Source organism: Schistocerca cancellata, chromosome 2, assembly GCF_023864275.1.
Source record: "Schistocerca cancellata isolate TAMUIC-IGC-003103 chromosome 2, iqSchCanc2.1, whole genome shotgun sequence".
In the NCBI taxonomy this organism is placed as follows: Eukaryota; Metazoa; Arthropoda; class Insecta; order Orthoptera; family Acrididae; genus Schistocerca; species Schistocerca cancellata.
In genome coordinates, this window is record NC_064627.1 from 171,869,039 (window position 1) to 171,891,224 (window position 22,186).

The 22,186-nt window shown below is 44.9% G+C and overlaps 1 protein-coding gene across 1 annotated transcript in view; it reads right to left on the minus strand.

Annotated features, from left to right (window-relative positions):
* Window positions 1–22,186, minus strand: part of LOC126161492 (uncharacterized) — a 307,720-nt gene that overhangs the window by 151,491 nt on the left and 134,043 nt on the right. Inside the window, exons 12-14 of the mRNA XM_049917389.1 lie at window positions 2,887–3,117; window positions 2,596–2,796; window positions 1,224–1,840 (exon numbers count right to left, since the gene is read on the minus strand). Of these exons, the coding sequence (XP_049773346.1) occupies window positions 1,224–1,840; window positions 2,596–2,796; window positions 2,887–3,117 (1,049 nt within the window). The remainder of the gene's footprint in view (window positions 1–1,223; window positions 1,841–2,595; window positions 2,797–2,886; window positions 3,118–22,186) is intronic.

Consider the following 22,186-nt stretch of genomic DNA (forward strand, 5'->3'; position numbering starts at 1 on the left):
AACTCATGATGATGATGATTATTATTATTATTATTATTATTATTATTATTATTATTATTATTATTATTATTATTTTTGGATTGTGGGGCGCTCAACTGCACGGTTATCAGCGCCCGTACAAATTCACAACCTTTTCTCAGTCCAATCTTGCAACTTCCATGAATGATGATGAAATGAAGACAACACAAACACCCAGTCATCTCGAGGTAGGTGAAAATCCCTGACCCTGCCGGGAATCGAAGTCAGAACCCCGGGCTCGGGAAGCGAGAACACGACCGCGAGACCACGAGCTGCGGACTGCAACTGATAATGGGTTCTGGGTACTCAGTAACACAGATTTCTTTGGGCACCCACTCAAACTGACAATTCCATTTTCACATGCCGTATTTCCACAATTAACCTAAGAGTCTCTCATTGTTACGAGTACACTTTAAGACCATTATCTGTAGCACCTTATGGTCAGTTTACTTTACAATTCTAATGTGTTTTCTAAAACAAAATATAGTGACATGCTGATTAAGTGATTTACTTTTGTATCCATAGGTGATAATTCTTTGCTTCTGGTGTTTTTGTTAGCTATTCTGTACTGAGAAATAAAAGTGATGTCCAAGATGGAAATGGTTAAAGAAAATAATCAAAATAATAATAATAATGATGGTGGTGAAGTACTGAGAAAAAATGCAAGAAGGATTGTGAAGCACAACATATGAAACGCACAGACTTCAGAGTTTGGAAGTTCAAACTAACTCCACAATCAGGTCCTGACAACCACACATTTTCTGCCAAGGCACCCTTGGATGTGATATGGAGGGGCACTTGGCCGGCACACCACTGTTTCAGCCACTGTCAGCTTCTTGGCAGTTGCTACTTCTCCTTGAAGAAGCTCCTCAACAGGCCCAACAAGGCTGACTACACCCAATTACAGTTCTCCCACCAAGGAAAAATATCAGTACTATGATCAAAATAGTGTTCGTTGCATGGCAGTCACACATGCTGACTGCTCAGGTACAGTAGCAAGCACTAACACAACAAATGGAGAAATCCATTGATATCAGTACCAGTACCTGTACTAGGCTGGCAACTTTGCACCTTATCATACAACCTTAGCATAAACACAGTGTTCTACATGACTTGATAATAAACGCTGACGAACAGACTTTAAATAAGACTTAAGTGATTATAATGAGCATAAATGCTTAAATACTGATACAGAACATACTCACCCTGCAAATAAACGAGCAACATCAAGTTCCTTTTCATCACAGGCTTGTTGTGCAGCCACTAGAAAACCCTCTTCATATGAAAACTGAAGAAGGTATGTCAGTCTTTCTAAATCATATTTCATGGAATCATAGGATTCAAAGTTACTTTTCAACATGCGCAAAGTATACTTTCTAATGACATCCTTACGAAATCTTTCTGACACATACTGGTCTAACTTCACTGCCATTCCAAATTCGCATTTTAGAGTATGCATATTCTTCAACTCTTGTACAGGAATACTTTGCAGTTCCTCCAGTTCATTTCCATATTTGTCGACAATATAACCCAAAGCAGTTATATAATTGCTGCTGATATCACTGAGCAACTCTGATTGCAAAAAGTAATCTATCTTATATACCATTTTCTCACACAACTCTACAAGTAAATCTTTATCAAGCATTTCAACAGTGGCAAAAGCTTCTTTCTGGCATCCTTTTTCCATATAAAAATTGGCAAGGTACAAGTATGCTTGGGACTTCAGTTGTGGGGATGCTTCCATCAACTGTACTACATCACTGTGCATTTCATCTCTGGCCTGCTTTATAACATAGCGTATATTGTCTAACGAAACACGTGTCTGTAACAAAATAAAATAAGGGTGTCAGCAGAAAATCATACAAAAATCTTAATTGGCTTACCATAAACTATAACAAGGAACCTTTAGTGCCATTTATTCTGGACAGTGACAAATTGCATAGGTAACAGCAGTATTAGAAATAGGATTGAATGTAAGAACAGTGCTTGAGGAGTGCCTTTTTTGAGTATGATTACCAGCAAGAAGTTTTAGATAAAAGAATAAGATTATAAAGTAAACCAAAGTCAACAGAATTAAGTGCAGCACAGTTATTGTAAATGAGGCATTAACTACAAAATTAGGAAATGAAAATCAAACAATTGAAACTCCAGGTAGGAATGTCAACAACATAGGAAAAGATAGATCACTACTTATTCAGCCAGTAAACACACACACACACACACACACACACACACACACACACACACAAATAAAAGACCGCCAACTCCAGCATCATGGGTGTGTGTGTGTGTGTGTGTGTGTGTGTGTGTGTGTGTGTGTGTGTGTAGACTGGCCGAAAGCTGTATGACAAACTTGAGGAAAAAACCTCATCTTATAATAACATATGGTATGTGAAAAAGACCTTTAAAAATTAAGAGTATGTAAAAGCACAATAATATACTTGCTACAGGTGGATTATAAAATATAACACAAAAATACCATCATTAAGAATATGCAAGTATGTTATACATCCTTCCACAAGTAACATTAATTAATACAACAGGTAGAAAGATAGATCTTCTTGGCTATTAACTTACATTTCTTGTGTCTTGTTGAGATGGTTTCACGATGCCATATTTTTTTAAAATTAATTTTGACTTTACGCTGATCTGCTCGTATCTAATGTCGGATGCTCGAGGATGTTTCAGATTTGCTCCAGCTTCTGCCATTTCTGCTATGGCAGTGCTCCAAGGTACTGAAGCTTTTTTTATGATGTACAAGATGCATTCTATACGATCCTAAAACAAGATCAACATTAGCTAAAATTACATTACTTTAAACTTACTACAAAACGACTGGACCAGCATAAAAATTTCTCTAGAATGTACCTCAATATTCTGAATATAGCCACTGATAACAGATACAGTGTTTTCCCAGGATGAATCTTGATAGTAATTGCAGGAATAGTTCGCAAGATTCTGAGTATAATGAAGTAGCACATAATCTGCATTCAAATTATTTTTTAAAAAGTATTGTTTCAAGAAATCTTTTATAATGGACCTTAGGTGGTGCAATGTTGTATTGTTTAATATACATTCTGCCACTTTTTGTTTATTTTCCTGTAATAAAAGAAAATACAACATCTCATGATAATGGACAAAAACATACACAGTTACAGAAGGATATTACATACTTTTACAACCAGTGACTTACTTTATTGTGAGAACTTTTCAGTATCCGCAAAAGTCATTTCTGGTTATTTTACTTATTTTGTATTTGAATGGTGTATCACAATAGAGTTTATAATAAGTTTTATACCACACACAAATTAAAATTAGTATCACAATTTGTTACTGTAACAAGATTAACATATTACAAATTTCACAATGAGTTTTGAATATGGGATTCATCTGGAGTTATTTCTGAAAGTCTGCACAAATACAAATCAGGATTGCTGGACAAGAGATAACCCCAAATTCTGTGATCATAAGTTCATTTTCTTAATGCCCAACTTCCTTGAGTGATTTACAGTGCTGACAAAAATTAAAATTATATACCCATACTAAACAACACTGTGCATTTCTGTCTTAATGTGAATGATTTGTATATTTATATTTATGGCCACAGAATATCTGTTTTGACTTGTCGTTGCAGTAATAAACAGTAACTGACCAAATACAGTGCTTCAAGTGTGCGCTGTTGTCACTTTCAGTCATTCGAAGCCGATTGGAAAGCTTGAACCAGAGACTTTGAGGATCTGTGACAAGACAGGTGTTTATAAACATTATTAGGAAGGCAAAGAGTATGTGGTATGCAAATAGAATAGTTAATTCACAGGATAAAATTAAAACCATAGGGTCGGTTGTGAATGAAGAGTCTGGTCAGCAGCACAAGGTCGACGATATGAAGTCAGTTCATAGTAAAAATATTTCTTTTACTGATATATCAGATATATGTACAGTATTTAACAATCATTTTCTGAGCGTTGCTGGTGAATTAAGTAAAAAACTTAATTTCTACAAGGAATCATAAAACTCTCTTGGAAAATGCCTTTCCAAGATTTGTGTCTGAAATACTCCTCTGTGATACTGACAAGGGGGAGATTGAGTCAATAAATAAATCATTGAAGACTAAGGACTCATGGATATGATGGAGTGCCTAGCAGGATATTAAAGTACTGTGCTGTACATGTTAGCCCTGTGCTTAGCCATATTTGTGATTTTTCTTTTAAGAGTGGTCAGTTTCCTGAACGATTGAAGTACTCAGTAGTAAAGCCGTTTTATAAAAAAGGAGAAAGGGACAATATAGACAATTTTAGACCTATTTCTATGCCATCAATGTTTGCTTAAGTTATTGAAAATGATAACTGATCATTTTGTATCACATAATTTGCTATCAAATGTACAGTTCGGCTTTAGAAGTCGCTTAACAACTGAAAATGCTATATTCTCTTTTCTCTGTGAGGTACTGGATGGGTTAAACAAAAGGTTTCGAAAGCTAGGTATATTTTTTGATTTAACTAAGGCATTTGACCGTGTTGATCACAAAATATTTCTCCAGAAGTTGGACCATTATGGAATACGGGGGAGTAGCTCACAATTGGTTCACCTCTTACTTTAACAATAAGCACTAGCTTGGTAGTAAGGGATGTTGGGTGCAACATTGGCTCCATTTCAAACAGTGCAGTTTATGACATAAGTTCATGGCTTGTAGAAAATAGAAGAGGCCAAATCACAGTAATACTCAGTTTTTACAGTTTGTAACACACAATTCAACAAAATTCAAAGTTTTAATTTCACAGAATGGGCATATGATTAGTGAAACTAGATAGTTCAAATTTCTAGGTGTTCAAATAGACTGTAAACTGTAGTGGAAAGCCCACATTCAGGATCTTGTTCAAAGACTTAATGCTGCCATTTTTACTATTCTAACGATATCTGAAGTGAGTGATCGTTCAACACGAAAATTAGTCTACTTTGTTTATTTTCATTTGCTGAACATCATTTGGTATTATATTCTGGGCTAACTCTTCCCATTCTTAAAGGATATTTTTTACTCAGAAATAGGCAGTTCAGGCAATAAGTGGTGTAAGTTCAATAACCTCTTGTCGACCCCTGTTCACTATTCTGACATTGGCCTCTCAATATATATTTCTTTACTGTCGTTCCCTGTTAACAATATCAGCTTATTCTGAAGAGTTAGCAGCTTTCACTCAGTTAATGCTAAGCAGAAATCCAATCTGTATTTGGATCGTGCTTCCTTAACTCTTGTGCAGAAAGGTGTGCAGTATACTGCAGCATCCATTTTCTGTAAGCTACCACAAGAATTAAAAAATCTTAGCAGTAATCTATGCGCTTTTAAATCGAAACTGAGTAAGATCTCCTATTCTACTGAGGGGTTCCTTGAAAAATTACACTGTTTCTTATGTTGTATTGTTGATTGCACTTACTTATACTTGTGGCTTGACTTTTGTTAGGTTCGCAAACATTTTATTTTATCTCCTATGTTGTAATTTCATGTATTGATACACTCCATGATCTTGGAGACTTGATTCTCAGTTTGGAGGGATGGGCGTGCAGACGCACGAACGGACAAGGGACCAGTACAAACACAGGAGGATGGTTCGATCTGCACCCTACAAAGTACCATTCAGGACATGTGCGACATTGAGGAACTGTGTACAGAGGACTGCAAGATAAGACAGATGGCAGGACCAAGATAGTTTCTTATTGAGCATGAGCCCCAGGAATTTCTTAGTTTCAACAATTGGAAGAGCAACAGGGCCAAGATGTAAAGATGGTGGGAGAAACCAATTGAACTGCCAGAAATTCATATAGACAGTGGAAAAACAAAGCCATTCTCGATGCTCTAGGAGTAAAGACAATCACAACATCGCTGAAGATGTCACTCAGCGAGACAGATCCGTGGAGAATTGCAATGGATGGCAAAATCGTCAACAAAAAGGGAGCCAGAGATGACCAGCAGGAGACAGGCCATTATAGGATTAATGGTGATAGCAAAGAGGATGACACTCAGGATGGAACCCTGAAACACTTCAGTTTCCTGGATAAAGATGTCCGACAAGGCGGAACCTACACCCACCTTGAAAACTCATTCTTTTAAAAATTCCTGAAGGAAAGGGGGCAACCAGACACGGAAGCCCCACGTGTAGAGAGTACGGAGGAGGCCAGTTCTCCAGCAGGTGTCATAGGCCTTCTCCAAATCATAAAACATGGCCACAGTCTGGGATTTCCACAGAAAACCATTCATGACATGGGTGAACAAAGTAAAGAGATGATCAACTGCAGAACAGTGCACTCTAAATCCACACTATGCAGTCATTAGTAAATTGCAAGACTCGAACCACAATATCAGCTGGGCATGAATCATACCTTCCATCACCTTGCAAACACAGCTGGTGAGAGAGATGGGGCAATAGGTAGGAGGAGAGTTTTGTCCTTACTGGGCTTAGTTATGGGTATAACAGTGACTTCACGCCAACATCCAGGAAACGTGCCCTTTGCCCAGACGAGGTTGTATGTATTAAGCAGAAAGTGCTTGCTCGCAAGAGAAAGGTGCTGTATCATCTGCATGTGAACAGAATCTGGCCCTGGGGTGGAGGATCGGGATGAAGTGAGAGCATGATCTTGCTGCCTCATAGTAAAGGTGGCATTGTAGCACTCACGATTCTGAGAATACAAGGGTACAGCTCAAGCCTCTTCCACTCATTTCTGATGGAGGAAGGCAGGGTGATAGTGAGAATAGCTCAAAATTTCTGCAAAATGGCAGCCCAGGGTGTTGGAGAAAGCCATAGGGTCCACGACTGCTGTCAAGACAGAAATTGGGGAACGGATCATGATCCCTGAGAGCCATAGGAGGTTGGCCCACACGACAGAGGAGGGGGCGGAACTGCTAAAAGAACTAGTGAATGAAATCCAGCTAGCTTTCTTGCTATCCCGAAGAATGCGCCAACACTGTGCACGCATCTGTTTATAATGAATGCAGTTTGCTATCGCAGGATCATCTGTTTAAAATGTAGAGAGCACGTCTCCGCACACCAATTGTGGCACGGCTTGCAACAGTCTACCAAGGGACTGGACACAGCGAGGTAAAGAGGAAGTGCAAGGAGTGGAACGTTCTGAAGTGGTAAGGATAACTTTTGTAAGATATTCCACCTTGTCATCACAAATGGGGAAATCTTGTTCATCAAAGGTCACCAGGGAGGAGTAAAGCTACTCATCGGCCTTAGTAAGCTGTCATTTGGGTGTGCACGCAGTTGGGATGTTGTTGTTGTTGTTGTTGTTGTTGTTGTTGTGGTCTTCAGTCCTGAGACTGGTTTGATGCAGCTCTCCATGCTACTCAACCCTATGCAAGCTTCTTCATCTCCCAGTACCTACTGCAGCCTACATCCTTCTGATTCTGTTTAGTGTATTCATCTCTTTGTCTCCCTCTATGATTTTTACCCTCCACGCTGCCCTCCAATACTAAACTGGTGATCCCTCGATGTCTCAGAACATGTTCTACCAACCGATCCCTTCTTCTAGTCAAGATGTGCCACAAGCTCCTCTTCTCCCAAATTCTATTCAATACCTCCTCATTAGTTAAGTGATCTACCCATCTAATCTTCAGCATTCTTCTGTAGCACCACATTTCGAAAGCTTCTATTCTCTTCTTGTCTAAGCTATTTATCGTCCACGTTTCACTTTCATACATTACTACACTCCATACAAATACTTTCAGAAATGACTTCTTGACACTTAAATCAATACTCGATGTTAACAAATTTCTCTTCTTCAGAAACACTTTCCTTGCCATTGCCAGTCTACATTTTATATCCTCTCTACTTCGACCATCATCAGTTATTTTGCTCCCCAAATAGCAAAATTCCTTTACTACTTTAAGTGTCTCATTTCCTAATCTAATTCCCTCAGCATCACCTGACTTAATTCGTCTACATTCCATTATCCTTGTTTTGCTTTTGTTGATTTCATCTTATACCCTCCTTTCAAGACACTGTCGATTCAGTTCAACTGCTCTTCCAAGTCCTTTGCTGTGTCTGACAGAATTACAGTGTCATCGGCGAACCTCAAAGTTTTTATTTCTTCTCCATGGATTTTAATACCTACTCCGAACTTTTCTTTTGTTTCCTTTATTGCTTGCTCAATATACAGATTGAATAACTTCGGGGATAGGCTACAACCCTGTCTCACTCCCTTCCCAACCACTCCTTCCCTTTCATACCCCTCTACTCTTATAACTGCCATCTGCTTTCTGTACAAATTGTAAATAGCCTTTCGCTCCCTGTATTTTATCCCTGCCAACTTCAGAATTTGAAGGAGAGTATTTCAATCAACATTGTCAAAAGCTTTCTCTAAGTCTACAAATGCTAGAAACATAAGTTTGCCTTTCCTTAATCTTTCTTCTAAGATAAGTTGTAGGGTCAGTATTCCCTCACGTGTTCCGACATTTCTACGGAATCCAAACTTATCTTCCCAGATGTCGGCTTCTACCACTTTTTCCATTCGTCTGTAAATAATTCGTGTTAGTATTTTGCAGCTGTGTCTTATTAAACTGATAGTTCGGTAATTTTCACATCTGTCAACATCTGCTTTCTTTGGGATTGGAATTATTATATTCTTGAAGTCTGAGGGTATTTCGCCTGTCTCGTACATCTTGCTCATCAGGTGGTAGAGTTTTGTCATGACTGGCTCTCCCAAGGCTGTCAGGAGTTCTAATGGAATGTTGTCTACTCCGGGGGCCTTGTTTCGACTTAGGTCTTTCAGTGCTCTGTCAAACCCTTCACGCAGTATATCTTCCATTTCCATAATATTGTCCTCAAGAACATCGCCCTGGTATAGACCATCTATATACCTCTTCCACCTTTCTGCTTTCCCTTCTTTGCTTAGAACTGGGTTTAGATCTGAGCACTTGATATTCATACAAGTGGCTCTCTTTTCTCCAAAAGGTCTCTTTAATTTGCCTGTAGGCAGTATCTATCTTACCCCTAGTGAGATGAGCCTCTGCATCCTTACATTCATCCTCCAGACATCCCTGCTTAGCCATTTTGCACTTCCTGTCAATATCATTTTTGAGACGTTTGTATTCCTTTTTGCCTGCTTCATTTACTGCATTTTTATATTTTCTCCTTTCATCAATTAATAATAGGAGTCAGCAAATGGATAGCACACGGAAAATGGTCACTCGAGTAGGTGTCAGAAATAACAGACCACTCGAGACAATGGGCAAGCTGGGCAGTGCAGAAGGATAGGTCCAAATGGCAATAGATGTGCGAGGAGTTGGAAAGGAACGTGGGTGCTCCAATGTTAAGGTTGAAGAGGTCAAGTTGATTAAGAAGATCAGCCAAGATAGCACCACTCCGACAGGTTCTGGGAAGCCCCAAACAGGATGGTGCACTTTAAAGTCACCGAGCAGCAGAAAAGTGTGAGGTACCTGCCAAGCAAGCTGGACAAAGTATGCCCTGGTGACATCGAATGACAGAGTGTTATAAATGGTAGAAAGATGAAAGGTCAAATGAGGAAGGAAAAGGCGAACTGCAACTGCTTGAAGACAGGTAGTTAAGAAGATGGGTTGACTACAATCACCATCACGTATCAGCAGCATAACTCCCCCGTAAGATGGAATACCAACCTTGAGAGGAAGGTTGGAACAGTTGGTTGGTTGGTTGGTATGTGGGGGTTGAAGGGACCAGACTACAAAGGCCATCGGTCCCTTTTTCCATGATCACGGAACACCCAAAAGGGCCAAAAACAAGCAGTGGAGACGACAAGGGATGACACATAACAAGAAAGACATAGACAAAGACCATAAAAGAGGAATTAAAAACACACAGAGTGTTAAAGTGGTTGGCCGACGATGGAAACAAAAGAAAAGGAAATGCCAACCACAAAGAGACACGCTAAAAAGCCCAATCTAAAACTGTAGGCCATAGGCCAGATTCAACACAAAAGAAAGAGACAAACCCTCAGATTGAACGATAAAAGCCCCCTGTACGAATAAAACTCAAAGCTAAGCCTGCCATGGCACTGTCATCCGTTAGAAGTGCAGGGAGAGTATCAGGCAGTGCTAACGTCTGCCTGAGCACAGTTAAAAGAGGACAGTCCAACAAAATGTGGACCAGTGTCAATGGTGAACCACAACGACACAGAGATGGGTCCTTGCGGTGCAATAAATAACCGTGCATCATCCAGGTGTGGCCAATACGCAGCCGGCAGAGTAAAACAGAGTCTTTGTGAGAGGCCCACAAGAAGAAGGGTTTTTTTTTTTTTTTTTAGGGCGCAAAACTTCTATGGTCATTAGCGCCCAGCCCGTGACTTAAGACAGTAAAAAACCGAAATTGAAAACCAGCAGCAATGGGAACAAAGTCATAAAAGTGGAGAAACTAAAAATAGAGGGAATGCTTAAAAATCCACTACAGAAAGGGGGTGGTTGCCCCCAAAAAAAGCGTCAAATGACTGACGTCATTTCACTGTCACTAATAAACTGGAGAACGCGGTCGGCTGAGCGCGTGTCATCTGCTAAAATCGACGATAGATCAGGCGATAGCTGTAGACGGGAGCGTAACGGATTAAAATAGGGGCATTCAATTAAAAGGTGTCTTACCGTCCACAGCTGAGAGCAGTGGGGACAGAGTGGGGGAGGATCGCCGCTTAAAAGATGTCGATGGCTAAAAAGACAGTGCCCTATCCGGAGTCTGGCTAAAATTACCTCCTCCCGACGACGCGTTCGTGAGGAAGAGGTCCAAGCGCAAGGAAGGGCTTTTACTTCCCGCAATTTATTACGGGGAAGTGTTGACCAATGCGCATGCCATAAATGAGCAACTTTGCGACATAAACCGCTCCGTAGATCGGTGAAGGGAAGCGACTGAATAGCTGGCCGAGGAAGAGAGACTGCAGCCTTCGCCGCTATATCGGCCGCCTCATTCCCACAGATACCAGCGTGTCCCGGGAGCCAGAGGAACGCCACCGAGACGCCCCCCAGGTGGAGCAAGCGCAGACAGTCCTCAATCCGGTGGACCAGAGGATGCACAGGGTAAAGAGCTTGGAGACTGAGGAGAGAGCTGAGAGAATCTGAGCAGATAACGTACTGTATCCGCTGATGGCGGCGGATGTAGTGGACAGCCTGGAGAACAGCGTAAAGCTCCGCAGTATAAACCGAACACTGGTCGGGAAGCCGAAAGCGATTTGGGGTGTCGCCAACAATATAGGCACTCCCTACACCTAACGATGTTTTCGAGCCGTCGGTGTAGATAAATGTGGCGTCCGTCATTTGTGCACATAGAGCAGCAAATGCCCGACGATAAACAAGTGTAGGGGTACAATCCTTGGGAAATTGACAAAGGTCACGAAGCAGGCAGGACGGAGCCAAGGCAGTGCTGTACCCCAAGTTGTCAAGAAGGTTTTAGGAAAGCGGAAGGAAAGAGAATGGAGCAGTTGACGGAAGCGGACTCCCGGGGGTAGTAGGGAGGAGGAGCGGCATGCATACCCTACATCAAAGGAGGCGTCGAAAAAAAGGTCATGGGCTCGATTAGCAGGCATGGAAGACAGATGGCTAGCATAACGACTCAGGAGGACTGCTCGCCGATTGGACAGCGGAGGTTCAGCAGTCTCAGCATAAAGGCTTTCCACAGGGCTAGTGTAAAAAGCTCCAGACACTAAACGTAATCCACGGTGGTGGATAGAGTCAAGATGTCTTAGAATAGACGGCCGAGCAGAGGAGTAGACTATGCTTCCATAATCCAATTTCGAGCACACTAAGGCGCGATAGAGGCGGAGAAGGACCACTCGGTCCGCTCCCCAGGAGGTACCATTCAGGACACGGAGGGTGTTAAGCGATCGCAGACAGCGAGCCGAAAGATAGGAAACGTGGGAGGACCAGCACAGTTTTCTGTCAAACATAAGACCCAAGAATTTAGCGACGTCTGAAAACGGAAGGTTGACAGGACCTAGATGTAAGGAGGGCGGAAGAAACTCCTTACGTCGCCAAAAATTGACACAAACGGTCTTACTGGGTGAGAAACGGAAGCCGGTTTCGATGCTCCACAAGTGGAGGCGATCGAGACATCCTTGAAGACGTCGTTCAAGAAGGCTGGTCCATTGAGAGCTGTAGTAGATCGCAAAATCGTCCACAAAGAGGGAGCCCGAGACATCAGGAAGGAGACAATCCATAATTGGCTTTATGCTCTCTCCAGATCAAAAAATATTGCTACCGTTTGGCGTTTCCGGAGAAAATTGTTCATGACATAAGTGGAGAGAGCAACAAGATGGTCAACTGCAGAACGATGCTTCCGAAATCCGCATTGGGCTGGTGTTAAAAGACTGCGGGATTCCAGCCACCAAGCTAAACGGTAATTCACCATACGCTCCAAAACCTTACAGACACTACTCGTGAGAGAAATAGGGCGATAGCTAGAGGGGAGATGTTTGTCCTTTCCAGGTTTCGGAACGGGAACGACAACAGCTTCCCGCCACCGTCTGGGAAAGGTACTGTCGGTCCAAATTCGATTATAAAAGCGAAGGAGGTAACGCAGACTATGGGTTGATAAATGCAGCAACATTTGGACATGGATACCATCCGGTCCTGGGGCGGAGGAGCGAGAAGAAGAGAGGGCATGTTGGAGTTCCCGCATGGAGAAAACAGTATTGTAGCTTTCGTGATTTTGAGAGGAGAAAGCAAGATGTCGCACTTCCGCTGCACGTTTCTTCGGGAGAAACGCTGGCGGGTAATTTGAAGAGCTCAAAATCTCAGCAAAGTGCTGACCCAACGAGTTAGAAATTGCGACGGGGTCCACTAAGGTATCATGCGCGACAGTGAGCCCAGAGACCAGGGAGAAACTAGGCGCGCCTGAGAACCGTCGAAGCCGACTCCAAACTTCTGAGGAGGGAGTGAAGGTGTTAAATCAGCTAATAAAGAATTTCCAGCTTGCCTTCTTGCTATCGCGGATGACATGACGGCATCGCGCACGGAGCTGCTTATAGCAGATACAGTTGGCCAAGGTAGGATGGTGACGGAAAATGCGAAGAGCACGTCGCCGCTCACGTATTGTGTCACGGCATGCCTCGTTCCACCAAGGAACTGGGGGGCGCCGGGGCAATTCGGAGGTGCGTGGTATTGAACGTTCCGCAGCTGTAAGAATAACGTCGGTAATATGTGTGACCTCATCGTCGACGCTGGGAAAGCGACGGTCATTGAATGTCGCTAGAGACGAAAAAAGTGTCCAAACGGCTTGGGCAAATTTCCAGCGTCGCGAGCGCATATATGGCAGTGGAGGCTGCAGGCTAAGGACACATGGAAAGTGGTCACTCGAGTGTGTATCATCAAGGGTGAACCATTCGAAGCGCCGAGCTAGCAGAACAGTACCGACCGCAAGGTCCAAATGAGATAAATTTGTCGTGGAGGCAGACAAAAATGTGGGGACCCCAGTGTTGAGGCAAACTAGATCCGCTTAGTGGAAGACGTCTAGCAATAGAGAGCCACGTGGACAAGGATGTGGAGATCCCCAAAGCGGGTGGTGGGCATTGAAGTCCCCAACCAGCAAATAGGGGGGTGGAAGCTGACCAAGAAGATGAAGGAGATCAGCTCGTGCCATTGGTGTGGATGATGGAATGTATACAGTACAAAGAGAGAACGTGTATCCAGAAAGGGAAAGACGGACGGCGACAGCTTGGAAGGAACTGTTTAAGGGGATTGGGTGATAATGGAGAGTATCATGGAGAAGAATCATGAGTCCTCCATGGGCTGGAGTGCCTTCAACAGAGGGGATGTCATATCGGACGGACTGAAAATGAGGGAGAACAAAGCGGTCTTGGGGACGCAGCTTTGTTTCCTGAAGACAGAAGATGACCGGCGAGTAGGATCGTAAGAGGACCGACAATTCATCCCGATTGGCTCGAATGCCGCGGATATTCCAGTGGATAATGGACATAGGGTGAACAGAAAATGGAGGAATGTGACCAAGGGTGCTGTAAACTCAACGACTGCTCAGAGCTTGCGACCGACAGCAAGGAATGGCATTCAGCCGAAGGCAGAAGATCCTGATCCATAGGTTGGTCAGGAGCAGCCCCTGCCACCAGCGATCGGCCGGTTGACCGGCCACCAACAGTGCGCCTCGGCGACACAGAAGACCGCCGAGGGCGATTTCCGCCAGGTGGTGCTGTAGATGGGACACGCCTTGGCGGAGAAGGAGAGGAACTGGGCTTCTTTGTAGCCTTCTTGGAAGTATGATGTTTAGATGAAGGAGGAACCGATGGTTGTGAAGTTGCGGTACGTAAAAACTCTTCACGAGTATGCTCTTTTTTCGAAGACTTGGCGTCTGACTTTTGGGCTCGAGATTTAGCAGAACCCGACGAAGGGTGAGCCATAGAGTGGGCAGGCGAAAGTGGTGAGGTTGAACGGGCGATCTTTGCGCTGGCCGATCTGACGACCGTGGGACTAAAGGTGAGGTCGCAAGTCTGCGTGGCCGCCTCCTTTGTTGGCCGAGGAGAAGCAAGGACAGTGCTGTATTTTCCTGTCTGAGGCACGGTGGGCTGTCGACTGGCGAATAATTTTCGAGCAGCAAAGGTCGACACCTTTTCCTTCACTCTTATTTCCTGGATGAGATTTTCGTCCTTAAAAACGGGGCAATCTCGAGAGGAAGCAGCGTGGTCACCCATACAGTTGATGCAGTGAGGGGATGGAGGTGGACAAGCACCCTCATGGGCATCCTTGCCACACGTAACACATTTGGCCGGATTGGAACAGGACTGGCTGGTGTGATTGAACCGCTGACATCGATAGCAACGCGTAGGGTTTGGGACGTAAGGGCGAACGGAAATTATCTCATAGCCTGCTTTGATTTTCGATGGGAGTTGAACTTTGTCAAATGTCAAGAAGACAGTGTGGGTTGGAATGATGTTCGTGTCAACCCTTTTCATAACTCTATGAACAGCCGTTACGCCCTGGTCAGACAGGTAGTGCTGAATTTCTTCGTCAGACAATCCATCGAGGGAGCGTGTATAAACGACTCCACATGAGGAATTTAAGGTACGGTGCGGTTCCACCCGGACAGGGAAGGTGTGGAGCAGAGAAGTACGCAGCAATTTTTGTGCCTGGAGGGCACTGTGTGTTTCTAACAACAGGGTGCCATTCCGTAATCGGGAACAAGACTTTACAGGACCTGCAATTGCGTCGACACCTTTCTGAATAATGAAAGAGTTGACCGTGGAGAAGTCGTGACCTTCGTCAGACCGAGAAACAACAAGGAACTGTGGCAACGATGGAAGAATCATCTGTGGCTGAGACTCAGTATACTTACGTTTGTGAGCAGACATAGTGGAAGGTGAGGAAACCATTGCGGAAGAATCCCCCATGATTACCGGCGTCTCCGATGGCGCGCTCCTCCCTTGTGGGGGCCCTCTCTGAGGGCACTCCCGCCTTAGGTGATTGTTCACACCTCAGGTCACACCTCCCGACAAACGGACGGAGGGACCAATCGGCACTTTCGGAAGGTATCAGCTCGGGTAATCACCTCTCCCTGGGCCTGGCCGTTACCAGGGGGTACGTACGTGTCCTACCTGTCTACCCGGGGCGGGGAATTACGTGTTACCCCGTCACCGGCTACGCACAAAAGGCGTGGGTCGGCCTTCAGACACGCACAGGGAGGAAGAAAGAGAAAGGGAAAGGAAAGAAGAGAGGTCTCAAACGCCGCAGCGGAGAAAAGGGTAAAGAGAAGAGGTAAGGAAAAGAGAAGGACAAAGGAAGGAAGAAGACATAAAAGCAAGGAAGGCGAAGAATGCAGTACATTTACGAGCGTCCGTCTCCGGACGTAGGCACAAACCATACTCCCAGATGGGGAGAAAGGGAAGGAAAGAGCCAGAGGTGAGGGGAGGAGGGGCGAAGATAGGGATGGGGAAGGATGCGGAAAGGGAAGGTATGCAGCCCGGAAAGGAAGGAAGGCCACATTAGCTCGGGGTCCCGTGCTCGCTACGCACGTATCCACAGAAGAGTTGTGGACCCCCTGGGGGGACAAGGAGGAGTGGCACACACCAGTAGTCTCCTTGACAATCCGAAATTTGTTGGCTGGAGGCAGGGTGCGCCATTCATCACCCCAGGTACTAAGGACCTTCTGCCACAAAACTAATTGGAGATCACACTCCGAAAGGCCAATCTCCAAAGCCGGTGCACCGACAGCCTGTTTGGCCAGGGTGTCAACACGTTCATTACCTGGGATGCTGACATGACCCGGGGTCCACATAAAAAACACTGAGCGGCCGCAACGGGCAAGAGTATTGATGGACTTCTGTATAGTCATCACCAGACAAGAGCAAGGGAAACACTGGTCAACAGCTCATAATACACTCAGGGAGTTACTACAGGTAACGAAGGACACACATGAGCAGGAGCGAATATAATCTAGGGCGCAAGAGATGGCGACCAGCTCGGCAGTGAAAACACTGCAACCAGCTGGCAATGAGCATTGTTCAGAATGATCCCCAAGAGTAAGAGTTTAACCAACTCGACGAGCAACCATCAAACCGTCGGTATAGGCCACGTCAGAGCCGTGAAACATGGCAGGGATGGAAAGAAAGCGGCGGCGGAGGGCCTCAGGAGGGACTGAGTCTTTCAGGCCCTGTGCCAAATCCAGCCGAAGGCATGGGCAGGGCACACACCATGAGGGTATATGTATATGGGCCTGGAAAAGAGGTGGGAGAGAGAGAAACTCAAGCCCAGAGAGATGAGCCCGGACGCGAACCACAATCTTAGACCCTGACCAGGGCCACCGTTCTGGAAGATGGACGACAGAGGTGGGGAACAGGAGATGGTAATTTGGATGTCCGGACAAGCTACAAACACGTGCTGCATAAGCGGCCAGTAGTCGTTTGTGCCGGATCCACAATGGAGGGCCACCAGCCTCCACAAGTAGGCTGTTTACAGGGCTTGTGCGGAAAGCTCCAGTTGCGAGTTGTATCCCACAATGAAGTATGGGGTCAAGCAACCACAACACAAAAGGCAATGCCGAACCGTAAGCAAGGCTCCCATAATCGAGACGGGACTGAATCAACCCCTGATACAGTCGTAGAAGGGTATATCGATAGGCACCCCAGCTGGTGTAACTCAAGCAACAAAGAGCGTTAAGATGGCGCCACAAAGTTTGTTTAACCTGCCGAATATGAGGGACCCAAGTCATCTGGGTACCAAAAAGCAAGCCCAAAAACCGATGCATCTCCACCACAGCAAGAGGTTCGCCGTCAAGATACAGCCGTGGCTCAGGATGAATAATGCGACGCTGGCAGAAATGCATGACGCAGGTCTTGACAGCCGAGAACTGGAAGCCGTGTGTGACGGCCCAAGACTGCACCCTGCGGATAGCACCCTGAAGCCGCCGTTCAGCAACCGCAATGTCAGTGGAGCTATAGTACAGGTAAAAATCATCAGCAAACAAAGACACCCACAGCTGCAGCAACTAAAAAAGAGGCAGACACTCAAGACAGAGCCTCCTGGACTCAGGAGGAACTATGAGAGGAACCAACTTGCATGCGGAAGGAATGAAGCGACAGAAAATTTTGAATAAAAAGTGGAAGGGGCCCCTAAGACCCCACCCGTGAAGCGTGGTGACAATGTGGTGTCGCCATGTCGTATTGTATGCCTTCCACAATTAGAAAAAAGACGGCAACCAGATGCTGACAGTGGGCAAATGCCATGCGGATGGCAGACTCCAGGCACACCAAATTATCGGTGGCAGAGTGGCCCTTACGGAACTCACCCTGGGACGGAGCCAGAAGGCCCCGAGACTCAAGTAGCCAACACAACCTCCAGCTCATCATGTGTTTGATCAACTTGCACATAACTTTGGTGAGGCTAATGGGACAGTAGCTGTCCACCTCCAGTGGGTTCTTGCCAGGCTTCAACACTGGTATGATAATGCTTTCCCGCCACTGAGATGGGAACTCACCATCAACCCAGATACGGTTGAAAAGGTCTAGGAGGTGTCGCTGGCAGTTCACTGAGAGGTGTTTGAGCATCTGATAGAGGATGGGATCTGGCCTGGGAGCTATACCAGGACAAGCAGCTAGGGCACTTTGGAATTCCCATTCACTAAATGAAGCATTGAACAATTCAGGGTGGCGCGTGTGAAATGAAAGGCTCAGACGTTCCGACCGCTCTTTCAGGGAGCAGAAGGCCAATGGGTAATTCGTAGAAGCGGAACTCTGAGCATAATACTCTGCTAAGAGTTTTGCAACTGTGTCAGAGTCAGTACAGACTGCTCCATTCAAGAAAAAGCCCAGGTACGCTGACAGGGGTCAGATAACCACAGAGGCACCTAATCTTGGCCCAAACCTGTGATGGAGAGGAACGGTGGCCAATGGTGAAGACATACCTTTCCCAGCACTCCTGCTTCCGTCGGCGAACAACGCATCAGGCTGAGGCACGGAGCCGTTTAAAGGTAATGAGGTGTTCCAATGACGGATGCTGCTTATGATGCTGGAGGGTCTGCCTCTGATCTCTAACTGCACAGTCCTCCACCGAGGGGACCCACAGGAATAGAGAATTGCAGATTCTGCAGCAGAAACAATGCCGGTGGTGATCGTGTGAACCACCACATCAATGGCGCCATTAGAAAGCAGCTCAACAGTGGCAATGGAGGCGAACGAGTCCTAGTCAGCCTTATTCAAATCCCATCTGTCCCATCTGAGGGGCGGGCGGGGGGAGGGGGGGGGGGGGGGGTGCGTGAGTGACACTGGGGCGGTGGCAAGAATATCAGAAAGCGATCACTACTGCACAAGTCGTAATAAACACTACAATGGTCACGGAGGGTGGCCAGGGGAGGTACATGGTGATGCTGTTGAAGAGGATCGTCGAGTCAGCGAAGGAGAAAATCGTTTGCCTCTGTTGGACTTCTTTGAGCCTTTTCGGTTAGCAGGTGTAGGGTGGCTGGCGGGATGTAGGCAGTCTTCACAGGAGTATTCCTGCTGTCCTTTCTGGCCAGCCGGTTGTGTAGCTGGTGACTTCGCCCCTTGAGACGAGAGTTTGATGGCTTGTTACACAGCTGGATGAGGGAGCGGCAATGCTACCATGACACTGGGCTATTTCACAACCTCAGAGCTGAATTTGAGGGCTCGTGTCTGTGTGGTCATGTCGTCATTGGAGCGAGATGCAACAAGAACAATACTATACGTGGCAGATGGTAGTATGCAGCGTTTGCAACTAGCCAATAACTTGCGAGCAATCAGGCAAGGAACTTTTTCCTTCACCCAGCTTTCTTGGGACAGCCCACTCATCGATATACACAGGACTATCTCAAGAGGACACAGCGTGGTCGCCATTGCAGTTGACACAGTGGGGAGGAGGAGGCGGACAATCATTCTCATACACATCCCTCCACAGATTACACATTTAGCTGGGTGTCGACAAGACATTCGAGTGTGGTTGAAATGATGACACTAGTAGCAGCACATTGGGTCCAGAATGTATGGCCAGACTGTGACAACTTCATAGCCTGCTTTGATCTTGGACGGAAGCAATACTCTATCAAATGTGAGAAATTGAGTGTGGGTGGGAGCTAAGGAGACACCTACCTTTTACCATCGTCCCATGGATGGTAATGACACCCTGATCAGAGAGGTATGTTTGGATTTCGGCCTCTGCCACACCATCGTGCAGCCTAATGTAAATAACACCACGGGAAGAGTTCAGAGTTATATGGGCAACGACATGAACAGGATAGCCGTGGAGAAGCGAAGCGGCAAGCAGTTGTTGTGCTTGAGAATCGCAAGTAGTCTCCAAAAGCAAAGCGCCATTCTGTAAATGAGAGCAGGCTTTCACAGGGCCGGCAACTGCATCAACACATTTCTGAATAATAAACAAATTTACTATCGTGAAGGAATGACCATCTTCAGGGTATGAAACCACAAGGAACCATGGTGCAGCTGAAAGGGTCTTTGAATCGTTTTCTTCATTCCATTTATGTTTCATAGACACTAAACGTGAAGATGATTGGTTCATTGCGAGAAAATCTCCACGATTGCCTGCATTTCCGATGGCGCGCTCCTTCCAACTGGGGCCTCCTTCACAAGAGGGAGCATCCACCTTAGGTGACTGTTTACACTTCAGGTCACCCCGCCAGGCACCGTACGGTGACTTGAGGAGAACATATGTTGATGTAAATAGCACCTTCTTAACACCATTCCTTTACTTTCTTAACACCATTCCTTTACTTCAAACAACACATCATAGGAGGACACAACATCTTTAACATAGTTGAGCACATTGCGCTTTTCAAGAATGACAGCATACTCGCACACCTTATTACATTAACAATGATGATGATTATGATCTGCCTGACAGGATCTACATACATCTAAGTCACTGAAGTACATGACAGAGGATACATAACATGGTGCCACAAGTTACGGTTGCTTCCCACTCCGAACACGTATTGAGCACACACTTAAATGCTCAATGCTATTATTAGTATAATTACGTGTCTATGATGGACTCCATAAAATCAATAAAAGCTTCATAGGTTTCTTCCTGCATATGGCTGCAGCAGGGAAATGTTTCAGAAAGGCCATTCTCATCTTCCATGTCTGGTGAATTGCCAGTGTATCATGTTCCATCTGCTTCAACAGATATCAGTGACAGGCATTCACATCTCTTAATGGCCATTCCAGTGTTTTAACAGCAAACTGGCCAGACCTTACAACCCTAGTCCTTTGTCCATTGTTGTCCTTCATGATGCAGATTGCTGCCTCCCCTCTTTTATTATTGCTTCAACAACTGGATAGTGTAAGAGGCATGCAGTGCCTGCTCTGCTAGATGGTTGGCAGCATGTTTTATGATCATTGTTTCAGAATTTTGTCAGTAAAATTTTATATGACTATCAGACCATTTATACCATGATTTTGGCACCACTCGGCAATCTGAAGATGTTGTAAGAATGAAAACAGTAATGACACAATAAACGTGTAATACAGTTGACGTGGTTTCCAATACTCAACAATACTGAATATTTTAAAAACATCTTCCTTCATGGCCGTTCACAATTTTTCTGAACAACAAATTATATGGTTCATCATTCTTAACACTCCCGTTTTGTACTCTTCTGCCCCAACATCCCACATTGCTTACAATCATTTATACATTTTGATACACTCTTATAATAATGCTCTTTCATCTTCTTTTGAACTCATTATCCATACAACAAACCTAACCTAATGTAACCTAACCTAACCACCTTGGTCTGTGTAACGTGCGACAGACTGTTAGGGATATTATCAATGCTGCCCATTGATGGCAGTGCAACATATTTCCAAGATTTTGACGTTCTCGATATTATTGCACAACCCATCCAGCCCACTCCTACACAGTCAATATTATTGTGCATCTGGAAAATATTGTCAATGTTACTGACCATCTAGTGGCCGCTTAATCTCAACTTCATAGTTCATATGAGAGCGATATGCATGGGGTTTAAGGATACCTCCAGATTCTTCTCTCAAACTTTGAAAAGAAGCTTTTGCAGAATCAGTGGCAGCTACCTCCAAGTTATTCAGTCTTCCAATTCAGGTTTTCCACTACTTCTGCAAAGCTTCCAGTAGGTCACATAAACCTGTGGCAATCATGTCAGTCTTCTTACATATGTTCAGTGCCTCTGTTATTCGTGTTTGGTATTGGTCCCACATACTTTGGCAATACTGTCATGTTGTAACCACATTCAAGCCCAAATATGAAAGCTAGGTTGTTAGTGAAGCACAGAAGTTAGCACCGAAGCGCATTTGTCCAGAACACCAATATACAGCCACATCTCCTGGTTGGTGAGTGCAGTTTTTTTACACAAACATCAAATAGTCCAGAAAGCTAGTATTTACATGTCCACAGAGTCTTTGAGATATACACACATCACAAAAATAATCCGTTTCACGAACTTCCCCAAACGATAAATATGAAATAACAAATAATTATAGGTGTCTGGGTTCAAACTGGCAACTCTCAGCACACCAGAAAGCAGCGTAACCACTACACCACACTGACGGCACCAGAACTTGAGCATTGCTCCCTCTCCTGGAAAACAGTGACCTGCTGTTTCACAAGCTCTCACTGGAACTGACTACAGTACCTTGGATCCAAATCTTGTCACTGGTCCTCTGTGTGACAGCAATGGTGGCTCCTTGCATTCTGGTTGTGTTGTTACAT